A 16,545-nucleotide genomic window follows, 5' to 3' on the forward strand; every position below is an offset into this window, starting at 1 on the left:
GTCTCGAGTCTAAGACAGTTACTACTCCCTAGTCAAGCTTAATCTCAAACTGTATGAAACCTGATCAAGTTGCCAGAATGGATCAAAGAGCTCAAGAATCTAATGAAGCTGAAGTTGCGGAGCTCCAGAATGTCGGAGCACGATACTGCCATTCAAGCAGGGGACGTTTCCCAAGCCTGGTGGTGCTGGAGATGAGCAAGGGACTCAAAAAAAGGCTCAAGTCCGTCAAGTTTGAACAAGGAACAACACCGAAGCTTGTGGTGCGGCTACATACGGCGCAGGGATGCCCTTTCAGGCCTGCCATCTCTCGCAAGCTTAAAGGAAGTTGTGCTAAAAGGTAGCTACCTTGGCTCTCAATTATTGGCATACCTGAGGCTGAGCTTGCCGAGCATCCAAATCGACCCGTGGTGAAGAGGGTCTGATCGAGCTTCTGGGTCAATCACACCCGGCCCATCAATCCAAGCCAAGCTAGGACTACTGTCGTATTTTCATTTCTGTGCAGTACCTACAAGCAGTTTTTCTTTCTTCTTTTCTTGTTGGAAGAACATTTATGAGAAGTTAATCGTTGATATTTCCATTGGTGCTGGTCAATGATTCGTTCGAGTCACATATCACCTGTAATTATGTATACGTTGTGAGGTCGGCCGGTGTCCTGATAATCGTTCCAGCCTGTTTGTTATACGACTTGTTTATTGTTCATGTGGGAATGGCAGCCTACTGGCTACATCTTTTCTGCCGATCTATAGGCATCAGACGCGATGACAGTCCAACTCTGGAATTTGGTGTAATGTTTTCTTTTCGTACGTTGTTTACTGCCAAGTAATGTGTGGGTTCAGTGAATGATTCAGGGTTCGCAACAGTGACAGCTCTGGCTGCTGAAACAGAAACAGAATTTTCAGCAACACTATAACACAGTGCAGGTACTCAATTTACACCGGGACTGCAGTTACATGCTACTCAGGTGCTGTAATTCTCCAGCTCTCATGATAATGGCACCCAGAAGAAACTACAGTGGTTTTCTCAAGGAGTAGCCATGCATGCTTCCAACAATCTCAAAATGTTGCCACTTTCTATCTCCCCATCACCATCAAAACCTCTAGGTTTCTATCAACAACAGGGAAGGTGGGCGGAAGTCCTTTGTCAAGGTTGCATCATCTTTTCTCCAAACAACTTTTTAAATGGTATCAAAATTTGGCTGAATACTATGAAGGATAATCAGGTAACAGTACTATGTCCTGAGTGTGTACAGCTACTTGTTTCATCCTCCTATCTATATATGTATAGTGGAGCCTGAGGTGATACACCACATGATCCGAACCTGGCTATCACTCAATCTGACAGTGCCAAAAGACAAATAAAATCACAGGACTTGTCGCTAAATCTGTCTGCAGAGACGACACTGCCGTCACCATATCGCCCACATCCTGTGAACTAGGAAGTGTTTGCACCATCACGTATCAACTTCTTAGTGACCACAGGACTGAAGCACAAGAAGTCAAGACGATCGTCGATATCTACATCAGTGAATGTATGTCAAAATTCTACGAACTTATTGCTGGAATTGTTTACCGCATGTACACTGTCTATTGTTTAGCTACTAATCGACTCCAATGTTTTCTTCCGTGCAAGTGTGGAGATCCGGCAGCACAATGGGAAACATTAGGGACCTGGTTGATCTTTTGCATACTTGTTTTATCTCTCATAACTTGGCAGTATCGACATATCATTCAGGGACATGCATGGCATATGCGCAAAAGAAAATCAAGAAATAACAATCATAAGTAAGCAATTGACATATACTGGCTACTGTCAATTTGTGATGCATGACACGATGAATCTACCATACCCTGGGAGATATACATACCATGCTACTCGACTAGCAAAAAGGTAACAGAAACAAGACTATCAGTCCATATTACATAACTGAATGTACCTATGCAACGTGCTTGTATTTCTCATTCTGCAGCATGTCAGTGAATACTATGTCCATTTCCAGCGTTGGACGGTTGGGGTGCGCGTCGGCCATGCTCTTGAAAACAACCTTCGAAGCCTTCAAATCTGCAGCCCTACCATCGCGGCAATCTATCTTGACATGGATCCTATCAAGGCTAGAGAGGTGTTGGATGCCAAAGTTACCAAAGCCACCACCTGTAGCTGAAGATCTGTAGTTACATAACTGAATACCAAGGAAAAGATCTTTGAGATTCGGCATAGCCCCCACCTCAAACATCAACTCTGTAGTAGAGACGTTGAACACAAGCTTCTGTAGCTGCTGAAATCCCCCGCCATTGATGGTGAGCCCGGTGCTGTTGATTAACAGTCTGAATTCGAGCAAAGTAGGTATACTTCCAACCATGTTAACATCCTGCTGCTCCATCTCTGCACCATTGACGACTAATAGTTCTAGGTTGGTAAGTGAAATCAACCATTGGGCAATCCAAGAGATTCGCCCACAGCCAAGTGTAATGCTCCGGATGCTATTGAGAGCTGGGATGGATGGATGTCCTACGAAGCCATCACCTTCTCTCAGATACAGTAAAATGTGGAGGTTGCGAAGCTTGCATTCGTCCATTTTACAGAGGGAGGACACTAGTTTTTCTCCCTTGCAACTGGCTTCTTCGAGTTCACGGGTGTCCCATTGAATGCTCAGTTTCCTAAGATTTGTTAGTTTGCCAAGCTCTTCTAGAAACTTCACTGACTGCACGAAGGTGTTTATACTATACCCAAACTCTTGCAAGTTCTCCATGTTTCCAACAGCATCAGGAAATTTAGTTTGCTTTGGAACAAAAAGACGTGCTAGTCGTTTTAGCCGAGTAACCGATTCAGGAAGCTCATTTAATTCCGCCCCTGACGCATCTAGCGTCTCTAAATACTCCAAATCTCCAATTTCTCTAGGAAGCTCGGTTATGTTTGTGAGAGAGATGTTCAAGTACCTCAACTGGAAAAGCCTTCCGATGTATTTGAGATGATAATTCCTCAGCCCATTACAACTGCACAGGTCCAGCACACGGTGAGCATTTAACTTCGGAAGGGAAGGCAAGCATTCCAGGTGATACCCAAAAGAACCAAGTGATCTAACATGTGACAAATCCAATTTTTCCACGCTTTCTTGATCTTCATTTCCCATAAGAGAGAGACGACGAACTCTGCTAACCGACTTCGAATGATTGCTTAACAACATACAAAAGTTCTCTTCGGTAGACATGTAAATAAGGAAATCAAGAATAGTGTCATGGACTCGGCAAGAGGATGCCCCATCATAACTTATGTGTATCGGTTGTATTAAACTTCTATTAACAAGCTCAAGGAAATATGTCTCTCCTATCTCAAAAAGATCTTTCCCATCTTCGCCATGGATGAAACCCTCAGAAATCCATTTGTGCACTAATCGCTCCATTTCAATATCATAATCTTCAGGAAACATAGTCAAATATAATAGGCAACTTCTTAGACAGAGGGGAAGGTCATAGTAGCTCAGCGATAATATGTAATTCATGGTATTAATGTCAGAATTTGTGCCTTGTGCAAAGCCGATAGAACTTCGAACACTATACCACTCTTCTTCCTTTTTCCCAGTAGCCAACAAGCTAGATATGGTGTTGATGGCCAGTGGTAAACCACCACATTTCTTTAAGATATCTTCTGAGACTTGTTTCAAATTAGATGGGCACTTCTCTTCACAACCAAATATTCGCTTGAAAAATAACTTCTTCGAGTCAGGAACACCAAGTGGTTGGATTTTGTACACAAGATGGTCCCCATAAGAAAGACAACATGACTTAGCCACATCATATATACGGGTTGTTGTCATTATTACGCTACCACGATCATTCCTGAATAGCGCACAATTCAAACCTTGCCATGTATGTATGTCCCATACATCATCAATTATGATAAAGTACCTACAATATAGTTACAAAAAAATAATCAAACACAAGATGTAGTATATATGTAAGAGTATGAAATCAAGTTTCATAAGACATCGATCCATAATATTTTAGAGGTTGTGTGTTTGTGCGCTTAGGCTTGATTTATGGCAAGTTCTTATGAAAGGTACATCTTGCAACATACTTGCTATGTTAGTGAGTGGTTTCAGTAGCCATACTTTTTCATGTCTTTCTCAATCCCCTCCACCCCACACCCAAAGAAGTGTATTTATGCACCTTATTTGCGAGGATTTATATACCTTTTATGTTGTAGAAACGTCCTGATTAGCTCAATGGTTAGCTGTAGATCCCCTGGTTGAGCAAATTCTTGGTTGCGGAGTTGAGATAATATAGAACTAAAAATCTTGGTCATATCAGGACTTCGGGAAATTGATACAAAAGCCCGACATTCATAGTTTGTTCTAAGCTTGTCATAGACCTGTCTGGCGAGAGTTGTCTTGCCTAACCCTCCATATCCAACAATAGAGACAACTTTTAGTTGACATGTTGATTCACCATCTCTGTTGCACAACCACTTCACAATCTCATCTCGCGGGCCATCGACACCAATAAGATCTGATGCATCCTTATAAATGGCGCGAATTCGAGGGTCAAAATTTTCATTTTTTGATCTTGAAGGCTCATTGACCATGTACCTTCAGTTGTAGATAAAGAAATTAGACACAGCGGGGAAGATCAAAGACAATACTGGTTGGGGCAAGCCGTGCGGCGCGCGTGTGTTTGTGTGTGCACATGCTATGATCTTTAAAGACAATGGATTCTAGTACAACTTACAAAATTATGGACTTTGGGAGCATGATAGGGGACATACCTTGCGTATCTCTTGCTGATCTCCTTAACTTGGGTCTTGATATCATGAATGTCCTTGGCGATCTTATGGCAGGTCTTGATGTCTGCTATCTTTTTCATGATTTTCTTGCAAACCTTCCCAAAGCCATCAAACATAGAACTAGAATCATCTGATTCCCCGAGTAGCATAAACTTGTCGATGGTGTCCTCAATCTCGTAGGACATCTCTCGCACAGCATTCACACGAACCTTAGCTTGTTGGTCAGGTTTCTCCACATCAGCCATCATCAGGAGAAATCCTTGCATGGCTTCGAGCTCATCTTTGAGGAACTTGATGTCATCATGAACGCCCTTTAGCAACTTGTATTCATCACTTAACATGATTCCCAACTTTCCAAGGACGGAGCCCATGGCCCCGGCGGACGAGCTCACCAAAAGTTGCGCCATGGTTGCTGATTCGAACAGAACTCTCCCTAGCTTGTTAGCCGTAATAATGCAGTCATTGTGTGGACAGAAAGGGGCTCAGTCATTTGTGCCATGTAGAAGAATCTCCCACATTGGAATATCTCAGTGAGCCATGGGAAGTCTCTCTTCCTTGTAAGGTGACAATCAGGACGTTACATCATGTAAGAAAAATATTAGAGTCATGGAAAGTGATGTGTTACCTACCCCTTGCTAAACCAATGGACGAAATGTTATTGACACAATAATAATAAGTTTATTTCTATACTTCCAACCATGTTAACATCCTGCTGCTCCATCTCTGCACCATTGACGACTAATAGTTCTAGGTTGGTAAGTGAAATCAACCATTGGGCAATCCAAGAGATTCGCCCACAGCCAAGTGTAATGCTCCGGATGCTATTGAGAGCTGGGATGGATGGATGTCCTACGAAGCCATCACCTTCTCTCAGATACAGTAAAATGTGGAGGTTGCGAAGCTTGCATTCGTCCATTTTACAGAGGGAGGACACTAGTTTTTCTCCCTTGCAACTGGCTTCTTCGAGTTCACGGGTGTCCCATTGAATGCTCAGTTTCCTAAGATTTGTTAGTTTGCCAAGCTCTTCTAGAAACTTCACTGACTGCACGAAGGTGTTTATACTATACCCAAACTCTTGCAAGTTCTCCATGTTTCCAACAGCATCAGGAAATTTAGTTTGCTTTGGAACAAAAAGACGTGCTAGTCGTTTTAGCCGAGTAACCGATTCAGGAAGCTCATTTAATTCCGCCCCTGACGCATCTAGCGTCTCTAAATACTCCAAATCTCCAATTTCTCTAGGAAGCTCGGTTATGTTTGTGAGAGAGATGTTCAAGTACCTCAACTGGAAAAGCCTTCCGATGCATTTGAGATGATAATTCCTCAGCCCATTACAACTGCACAGGTCCAGCACACGGTGAGCATTTAACTTCGGAAGGGAAGGCAAGCATTCAAGGTGATACCCAAAAGAACCAAGTGATCTAACATGTGACAAATCCAATTTTTCCACGCTTTCTTGATCTTCATTTCCCATAAGAGAGAGACGACGAACTCTGCTAACCGACTTCGAATGATTGCTTAACAACATACAAAAGTTCTCTTCGGTAGACATGTAAATAAGGAAATCAAGAATAGTGTCATGGACTCGGCAAGAGGATGCCCCATCATAACTTATGTGTATCGGTTGTATTAAACTTCTATTAACAAGCTCAAGGAAATATGTCTCTCCTATCTCAAAAAGATCTTTCCCATCTTCGCCATGGATGAAACCCTCAGAAATCCATTTGTGCACTAATCGCTCCATTTCAATATCATAATCTTCAGGAAACATAGTCAAATATAATAGGCAACTTCTTAGACAGAGGGGAAGGTCATAGTAGCTCAGCGATAATATGTAATTCATGGTATTAATGTCAGAATTTGTGCCTTGTGCAAAGCCGATAGAACTTCGAACACTATACCACTCTTCTTCCTTTTTCCCAGTAGCCAACAAGCTAGATATGGTGTTGATGGCCAGTGGTAAACCACCACATTTCTTTAAGATATCTTCTGAGACTTGTTTCAAATTAGATGGGCACTTCTCTTCACAACCAAATATTCGCTTGAAAAATAACTTCTTCGAGTCAGGAACACCAAGTGGTTGGATTTTGTACACAAGATGGTCCCCATAAGAAAGACAACATGACTTAGCCACATCATATATACGGGTTGTTGTCATTATTACGCTACCACGATCATTCCTGAATAGCGCACAATTCAAACCTTGCCATGTATGTATGTCCCATACATCATCAATTATGATAAAGTACCTACAATATAGTTACAAAAAAATAATCAAACACAAGATGTAGTATATATGTAAGAGTATGAAATCAAGTTTCATAAGACATCGATCCATAATATTTTAGAGGTTGTGTGTTTGTGCGCTTAGGCTTGATTTATGGCAAGTTCTTATGAAAGGTACATCTTGCAACATACTTGCTATGTTAGTGAGTGGTTTCAGTAGCCATACTTTTTCATGTCTTTCTCAATCCCCTCCACCCCACACCCAAAGAAGTGTATTTATGCACCTTATTTGCGAGGATTTATATACCTTTTATGTTGTAGAAACGTCCTGATTAGCTCAATGGTTAGCTGTAGATCCCCTGGTTGAGCAAATTCTTGGTTGCGGAGTTGAGATAATATAGAACTAAAAATCTTGGTCATATCAGGACTTCGGGAAATTGATACAAAAGCCCGACATTCATAGTTTGTTCTAAGCTTGTCATAGACCTGTCTGGCGAGAGTTGTCTTGCCTAACCCTCCATATCCAACAATAGAGACAACTTTTAGTTGACATGTTGATTCACCATCTCTGTTGCACAACCACTTCACAATCTCATCTCGCGGGCCATCGACACCAATAAGATCTGATGCATCCTTATAAATGGCGCGAATTCGAGGGTCAAAATTTTCATTTTTTGATCTTGAAGGCTCATTGACCATGTACCTTCAGTTGTAGATAAAGAAATTAGACACAGCGGGGAAGATCAAAGACAATACTGGTTGGGGCAAGCCGTGCGGCGCGCGTGTGTTTGTGTGTGCACATGCTATGATCTTTAAAGACAATGGATTCTAGTACAACTTACAAAATTATGGACTTTGGGAGCATGATAGGGGACATACCTTGCGTATCTCTTGCTGATCTCCTTAACTTGGGTCTTGATATCATGAATGTCCTTGGCGATCTTATGGCAGGTCTTGATGTCTGCTATCTTTTTCATGATTTTCTTGCAAACCTTCCCAAAGCCATCAAACATAGAACTAGAATCATCTGATTCCCCGAGTAGCATAAACTTGTCGATGGTGTCCTCAATCTCGTAGGACATCTCTCGCACAGCATTCACACGAACCTTAGCTTGTTGGTCAGGTTTCTCCACATCAGCCATCATCAGGAGAAATCCTTGCATGGCTTCGAGCTCATCTTTGAGGAACTTGATGTCATCATGAACGCCCTTTAGCAACTTGTATTCATCACTTAACATGGTTCCCAACTTTCCAAGGACGGAGCCCATGGCCCCGGCGGACGAGCTCACCAAAAGTTGCGCCATGGTTGCTGATTCGAACAGAACTCTCCCTAGCTTGTTAGCCGTAATAATGCAGTCATTGTGTGGACAGAAAGGGGCTCAGTCATTTGTGCCATGTAGAAGAATCTCCCACATTGGAATATCTCAGTGAGCCATGGGAAGTCTCTCTTCCTTGTAAGGTGACAATCAGGACGTTACATCATGTAAGAAAAATATTAGAGTCATGGAAAGTGATGTGTTACCTACCCCTTGCTAAACCAATGGACGAAATGTTATTGACACAATAATAATAAGTTTATTTCTAGACCACATGAATATGTGTTGGGAAGTTCGAAAATGATGGATTGACGGGCACTCATGATTTTTATTGCAAACTTGCATGGTGTTGGCAATTGGCAATCTGCGCTCTTGCCTCTAAGACGCAACCTGGACGTTGCAATACACTAAACCTAGTACAACAGATGGTTCAAAAATCATTTATTCATTTGAGAGACAAAAAATCATATGGACATTCCTTGTTGATTTGAATTTGAGGATTTTTTTAAGATACCTAATTAGTTAATAGACTATGCATATACAAAGAACAACCTCTAAGCAAAGAATTGTCTTAGAGACATCAAGAGCGGAGCGCTTTTGGTGCTACCATCCCTCTCAAAGCCTCGGAGGGAAGTTTTTTCCAAACAGTCAACTTCTGAATTGGGAACTTGCGGACCGAGCTTGTGGAAAAATTCCAATTGACCTAGAGTCAATCACATCGATCCAAAGGCCGCCTAGTACTACTATCTTGTCGTATGTCATGCTGGCCACTAGTTTCGAATTCAGAAAAATATTTTTTACGCTCCTACAGGGCGACCAGTCTCCTGTGGACGAGTCTTCTACGCGCTTCGACAATCTGAGTTGTTGTTCGGCGAGTGTGCACTAGCAGAAAACAGGGCTTTGGTCCTGGCCAGATCAGAGCATTAGTCCTGCTCGTGTTACGAACCGGTTTTAGACACAAACCGGGACTATATATATATATATATATATATATATATATATATATATATATATATATATATATATATATATATATATATATATATATGTATACACGCACCCCCCCACGCACCCCCCCCCCCCTCAATCTCCTCTGTTTGTTTGCCGTGGAAGGGTGGGAGGTGTGGCCTACTCTTTTTTTGCCTATATATGCACATGAGGTGTTTGTTGAAATGTCCGAGTCACACCTAAGCTTTCTCCTCTCGAAGCTTCATTTTCCCCAAGATTTGTCTAGTTTTGGCGGTGCACCAACTATCCAAGTATTCTAAAAAGGTTAGTAACTTCATCCTTTAATCTCTCACTGCTAGTTTAGCTCATTTCAGATGCTCTAGAAGTAGAGTGGTTTGTGGTTTATAGTGGAGTAGTGTATGTGAGTTTATTTGATTTAGATGCACAATTTGAGCTCAAATTAACTTCATAGTTTGCACATGTGTAGGGTGTCGTCCCTTCCCCGTCCCCGTCCTCACCGCCGTCGATTGCCCGCGCCGATCTCGTCGCCCGCGCCACCGCGGTGAGCCTCTTGTTCTTATCTGCTTTTTAAAAGAAAAAAATTCTTACTTGTATGATTTATATAGCTACTTGTATAATTTTCTTACTTGTATTATTGTTTGTTATTATATAGTGCCATGGTTTTGGTATCCGCCCGCGTCGGCTCTCGTCCGGTCTATGATTCGTATGTGGTATATTATCTTTCATAACTATTTGTTTCAGTTGGTGTTTGTGACTGAAGGAAATATGCCCTAGAGGTAATAATAAAGTTGTTATTTATATTTACTTATATCATGATAAATGTTTATTATTCATGCTAGAATTGTATTAACCGGAAACTTAGTACATGTGTGAATACATGGACAAACAGAATGTCACTAGTATGCCTCTACTTGACTAGCTCGTTGATCAAAGATGGTTAAGTTTCCTAGCCATTGACATGAGTTGTCATTTGATGAACGGGATCACATCATTTGAGAATGATGTGATTGACTTGACCCATCCATTAGCTTAGCACGATGATCGTTCAGTTTGTTGCTATTGCTTTCTTCATGACTTATACATGTTCCTATGACTATGAGGTTATGCAACTCCCGATACCGGAGGAACACTTTATGTGCTACCAAACGTCACAATGTAACTGGGTGATTATAAAGGTGCTCTACAGGTGTCTCTGATGGTGTTTGTTGGGTTGGCATAGATCGAGATTAGGATTTGTCACTCCGATTGTCGGAGAGGTATCTCTGGGCCCTCTCGGTAATGCACATCACTATAAGCCTTGCAAGCAATGTGACTAATGAGTTAGTTGCGGGATGATACATTACGGAACGAGTAAAGAGACTTGCCGGTAACGAGATTGAGCTAGGTATTGAGATACTGACGATCGAATCTCAGGCAAGTAACAAACCGATGACAAAGGGAACAACGTATGTTGTTATGCGGTTTGTCCGATAAAGATCTTCCTAGAATATGTAGGAACCAATATGAGCCTCCAGGTTCCACCATTGGTTATTGACCGGAGATGTGTCTCGGTCATGTCTACATAGTTCTCGAACCCGTAGGGTCCGCACACTTAACGTTCGGTGACGATCGGTATTATGAGTTTATGTGTTTTGATGTACTGAAGGTAGTTTGTAGTCTGCTCTATCACCCCTTACAATTTGGCTATGTATTGTGCTTGCTTGTCCCTATTGGACGAGAAAAGGCTGGGAGAGTTCATGGTGATTCATTTTACTCCTATATTAATACTTGTTCTGCAGGAAAACATTTGGAGTTATGCTATTCAGGAGGTGTTGCATGAAATTGATATTGCTCATTCAACAAATAGTGATTTTAATCAATTGTTTCTCTCATAAGTTGGATCATCACAAGATTGAGTCAGTCTGGTGTTGCTCTACTCTTTTCTGCAGTAAAGTTGTGAATTGTGATACACAATTTTGCCATTTAGTTTCAGTGTTTTAACTTTAGATTAGATTGTACCCAGTTTTGTGCACATAAACCACATACTTTTCTGATGAGGCTTCTGTTCCTTGGTGCTAGAGCCATTGTCCAGGAATATCTGACAAAAACTTCCTCTTCATTCTAAAACAGGTAAATATAGTTGTTATCATTTGTTGTTTCCCTCTGTCACTTTTTTCAATCTGTGGTGATCTGATCATATATGTAGTATAACTGCATTGATTATCTATTAGTAGATGTATATTTCTACATTGTTAGTATGTCTATTAAGTTGGTTATGTACTCAGTTATCCTTTTGCTATTTTGCAGGATGGGAAAGTACTGCCTCATGGACCTGTTCTAATTCCACTGGATGAATTGTTCATGTTGCTCTTCTGAGAAGATGTCGATCTTACACATTCTACTTTTTGTACATAGTCTCACTGTGTCATGTGAGTACCGATGAAAGTGATGCACTAAAAATGAAAGTTGTTCTTTTTTTGCTCCCTTCAAATTATCCACTTAAGAAATTTGGTAAGCGCCACGTTGGTTCAGGCCTTGGTGCTAGATATGTTAGCACCCGTTTATCCTGGACATGTACTGTATTCTCAGATATGTAGTTACTTTCTCTTGTTTTTTGTGTGTTGGAGCTATAGATGCATCTCAGCCATTTAGGGAAACTGACATCTGCATCTTCAACTCATAGTTTGCTGATTTTGGTTATTTATGAGAAGAATCCAACATGATACTGCCATTTTAGTTTCAGTTTCAATATATATTACTAATAATTTCAAAAAGCAGGTCGGTGTAACTATGGAAATATGAATAATGCAAAACATTGCATTTCTGAAGGTTTCCAGTTTGAGAGATACGCTTCAACATTCTATTGCTTCTGGTGGATTTGCTGGAGATCGGTGTGGTGTTGTTCCATCATCATGGTTTTCATTTAGCTCACAAATATTTTGGAAGGTCATCAAGGAGAACAAAGACCTTGACCTACCTTCTCATAAAGTGAGTATCATCCTTCATTTTCTAGCTGAGCTATCGACATAATGAGCATCGTTTTTTTCGGATCCCCACTTTGTATACAAGAGAAAATGAATTGCTGCAACTGGCTATCATGTGTATTGTTCTTTAGATGGGCACCATCTCAGTATATCAGTATTGAGGCATCATACTGTTTTCGTTTCTCTTTCTCTTGCCTTCTGTTTCTATTCCATGAAAATAAACATGGTCATCTTATCTGCTAGGTGATCCCAAAGGTATAAATTGGGAAGATACTAAATTTTTCATTCAGTCCCTTTTGTTGCTGATGCATTACTAAATATTTTACAATTACAATAGTGTAAAGTCGCCTAATTTATCAATGTATTTACTAGAGCTCATTTAGTTTAATGAATATTTCCTGATATTAACAACTGAGTTATAATCGTGTTGTTTGGACAGATATTGACCCGACCCATCCCTAGAAACTAGACTACTAACCTAATTAAGGAGGTTATATTTTTTTTGTTCCACACAATATGGCAAGCTATTCTATTTCACTTTACCATTCATTGGCTGACACAACTTATCCGAGTAGTATGATTTATTGTCAAATTTTTCATGTTAACTACAAAGGGTGTTGATAGCCTGATGATGTATCTACTGAGGTCGCATAACAACAGTCGTCCCTGATCCTCAGCTTCTTTGCTCCCCTCTTTTCTTCCCTTCGTTTGGTTATTAATATGTGAGTGAGGAACCGTTGATGGATTCAACATCAAGTCGCAGAGAGAAGGACATGCTTTCTCAATTACTAATGAGCTTGGACGTTTCTATACTGTTACTAAAATTTCTCTTATGTAGTATATAAAATGCGATGAGCCTTTTGGTGATCTTTTGTTGATGCAAATGCATTGACATGACTCTGATTAGCTCCTATAATATTTAGATGCTGGAAAGTTCCATTGCTATCAAGAGCATGCTTTCTTTTATTCTTAATTATTCATATGGCATAGTTCCTGCGATTGCTTTGGGTTTAGAAGCTGTCCTATTGAAAACTGTTGCTATTTGATATGATACTCAGGCACCTGACTTTTGAACCAGCTACCATATATGTAAATGCATCATCTAACTAGGTCCTCGGTTGAGTGCTACTCCCCAAAATTAAATCTACTGTCACCTCTAACGAATTTCCGCTAGCTTTATGTATTTATGAATACGTCTTTAGTTCCATCTCCATATGTCACACCAATGACCAAAAAACCCAGCAGAAAGTGTGTTTCCTATCTAGCACCACAAAAGCACATTATGTGCTGAGAAAAGATTGCAACGCACAAGATATCCAACACAGAATGATTGTCCACTACTAATTTTATTTGCTCATAAACATGTTTAGCATGGTCTTGCTCTCATACCAATATCACATCACACATTATAAATTTGAATATTGCTTGCAGTTTTCACCCTCGCAAAGCTAATGAACGTGAATGAAGATTATGTAGCAACACTCCGTGCTCTATCCTGTCTTGTTTGTGAATGTGCTGAATAAAGTATGTGTTAGCCATTTCATACGATGATTTAATTTCTGTAATTGGTTTTGGTTGATATCTCATAGATCCGCCGATAATATAGGTTAATTAAGTGAAGTTTTATGTGCTTATTTGTGAAATACACAGGTGGATAGGAAATTTGTAAAACAAACAGTGATGACATCTGCCTATGATTTGACTTACATTGGAGCATGTGAACAAATAGAAAGAAGATTAAAGGAGAGGGGTCATTGTTGGTGGAGGCTTCATTTCCTTGGAGCAGTCCAATGAGTGTAGTTGTTAATTCCAAGGATATGTGTATCATATAATTCATTTAATCTCTATTTATAGGATCAAGTTCTGACAAAGTCTTCACACTTTTGCAGTTAGCACTTCCGTTTGAGCACATAGGCATAATATAGATGGCTTGTTCTGTAATGTTGCAGTGCTAAATATGAAATGTGCCACCATTTGCTCTTACTGGATGTAGGGTTCGTAGTATTCCTCTGATAATTGCCTTAGCTGGTGTAATTTGGGAGCATCCATTTGCTTTAGCTGGTGTAGTTTGTGCTATTTTTTCAGATGATATCATTGACTGACATTTGTCTTATAGGAGTAGATCTCAATATGCAGCATATTGTTGTACCTACACTTTTTGTAATTGCTCTGTCTCCATTTATTTCATTCTATAGTTATGCTCCTGTCTTTGCTCCTAAGCCAAGATGTATTTCATGACACTCTACTTCTATTGATGTATCTATCTTTTTCAAGAAGCAGCAACATACTACTTTCAGTGGTATTACAAAGCTATCCATTCCTCTGTGTAAACTAGATTGAAAAATGGAACTGAAAAGGACGTCAACCTACTAGGCATCGTACCATCGGCTGAAATTTTATTCCATGTATTCCTTTTTTTTAACAATTGACGCTCAGTTGGACACTAGATTGAAAAATGGAACTGGAAAGGACGTCAACCTACCAGGCACCATACCATCGGCTGAAGTTTTATTCCATGTATTCCTTTTTTTAACAATTGACGCTCAGTTGGACAGCATACCGATGTTAACAAATGCACCAACAAGATTAGTACGTAACAAATATCATACAAACATGTTAACAAATACTACAGCTAGATTAGTGCGCACAATTCCGCCTTAACAGGCGCCACAAGGTGGCGCCCCAGCCACTAGTATACTATTACAGTCTGCTAATACAAAGCTTGAAATACTGTCTGGAACACGGTGCCACCAACAGGCGATGCTGCCTCCAGAACAACCTATATTAGCTAGACAATGGGTGACACTATTTTGATTTACAATCTATTTTTCTGAGGAATAAAACGACGCATCTCCAGGAGCTTATTAATTTCCAGTATGAGGTGTCCATAAGCCGATTTGTCCAATGATTCATTGGTTAAAGCAGCAACTAGAACGTAATAGGTACATCTAACATTGAAAGCTGAAAGCTGAGAGAGAGGCCTTCCAATACAGCCCTGATTTCAGCTTCTAACACATCTTTGCAATGGAAGAGGTACCTATACACAGAGAGGATTACGTTTCCTTCTGAATCTCTCAGAACCATGCCTGTCCCTGCTTACCCCGTATCAGAAGTAAAATTGTACCACCCACCCACCCAGCTGGTGGTTTGGGCCATGGCAGCATTTTCTTGCTGACTGTAGTTGTTCTAACAGGAAGATCCATAGTGGCATTTTCTCTTTAACAACAATTGGCACTACTTTGCAAAGTCAAAGGCTTCGCGTGTGGTGGAGTTAGCATATCTGAATCAGACATGCTCAGTTATAATATTCCTGACCTGGTGGATGAGCAGCAGGTGGTACTTGATTTCGTGCACAGCGCCTACCAGGGGCAGAGCTAAATGGATTGTCCCTGATGCACGAGCATCAAGGTCAAAAAATTTCCAACAGATGATTAGCATCCATAATAAGCATGTGCATTAGGTACCGTAATTACTAGGCATTAGGGTGCAGAATTTTTACCGCAACAAGTCATCCCAACGATCCACAACTTTGTTTGATAGATGGCTTTTCGGCAGGTTGTGACCTTTTGAATTTCATGTACTTCTTTCTTTTTCATTTTTTCTTTTCAAATTTCACGTATATTTTCTGAAATCCGGGAACAAGTTTTTTTTTCAAGTCAGTGAACTTTATTGAAATACAATTTTTCTTTCAAATCAGGACCAACATTTTTTTGAATTCGTAATTTGTCCATCAAACTCTAAAATGTTCATATTTTTCTTAAATTGCCAACATATTTTTAATTTGGCAAAAAAATAAAACAATTTTTTTCTAAACCTTGAACATTTTTTGAATTCACAAACATGTTTTAAATACTCGAACATTTTTTACAAATTCATGAACATTTTTCAAATCTCACAATCATTTGTTTTAATTTTTAATTCATGAATTTTTGATAAATACACAAACATCTTTTTGCAATTATCAACTCTTTTGAAATCCTGACTTATTTCTAAAAAGGAAAAAAACTTAAATAGAAAAAAGAAAAAACCAAGGGCTTCCCGCCCCGCACAAGGGCTGGCCCATGAGTACGTGCTTGCTTTGTTTTGGGCGCCCATACGAGCGACAATAAATTGCATTGCCCTGACTTGGCTGTTTAGGAGGACAGACAAAAACAGGTAGCTGTGCGAGTTTGAACCTTGTGTTGACCTTTATTGGCCGTATAGGAGGACAAAAATAGGTAGCTGTATCGTACATGCATACGGAGGGCATATACAGTACCATCATTGCCCTGACTTTCCTTCATAGGTATTCAGTCAAA

The 16,545-nt window shown here is 40.2% G+C and overlaps 2 protein-coding genes across 2 annotated transcripts; both read right to left on the bottom strand.

Moving 5' to 3' along the window:
* Positions 1-1,933: 1,933 nt before the first annotated feature.
* LOC123075796 (disease resistance protein RGA5-like) lies at positions 1,934-5,183 on the bottom strand. Its single transcript, XM_044498316.1, has 3 exons — positions 4,759-5,183; positions 4,187-4,582; positions 1,934-3,902 (listed from the first exon to the last, which is right to left on the bottom strand). Exons 1-3 carry the CDS (start codon positions 5,181-5,183, stop codon positions 1,934-1,936), a joined length of 2,790 nt encoding a protein of 929 aa, XP_044354251.1.
* A 248-nt stretch (positions 5,184-5,431) lies between these two features.
* LOC123075804 (disease resistance protein RGA5-like) lies at positions 5,432-8,342 on the bottom strand. The gene is made up of 3 exons (XM_044498327.1): positions 7,879-8,342; positions 7,307-7,702; positions 5,432-7,022 (listed from the first exon to the last, which is right to left on the bottom strand). The coding sequence occupies exons 1-3, from the start codon at positions 8,301-8,303 to the stop codon at positions 5,432-5,434; spliced, it is 2,412 nt and encodes an 803-aa protein (XP_044354262.1). The 5' UTR covers positions 8,304-8,342.
* Positions 8,343-16,545: the final 8,203 nt, after the last annotated feature.

The sequence above is a fragment of the Triticum aestivum genome, chromosome 1B, assembly GCF_018294505.1.
Source record: "Triticum aestivum cultivar Chinese Spring chromosome 1B, IWGSC CS RefSeq v2.1, whole genome shotgun sequence".
Classification (NCBI taxonomy): domain Eukaryota; kingdom Viridiplantae; phylum Streptophyta; class Magnoliopsida; order Poales; family Poaceae; genus Triticum; species Triticum aestivum.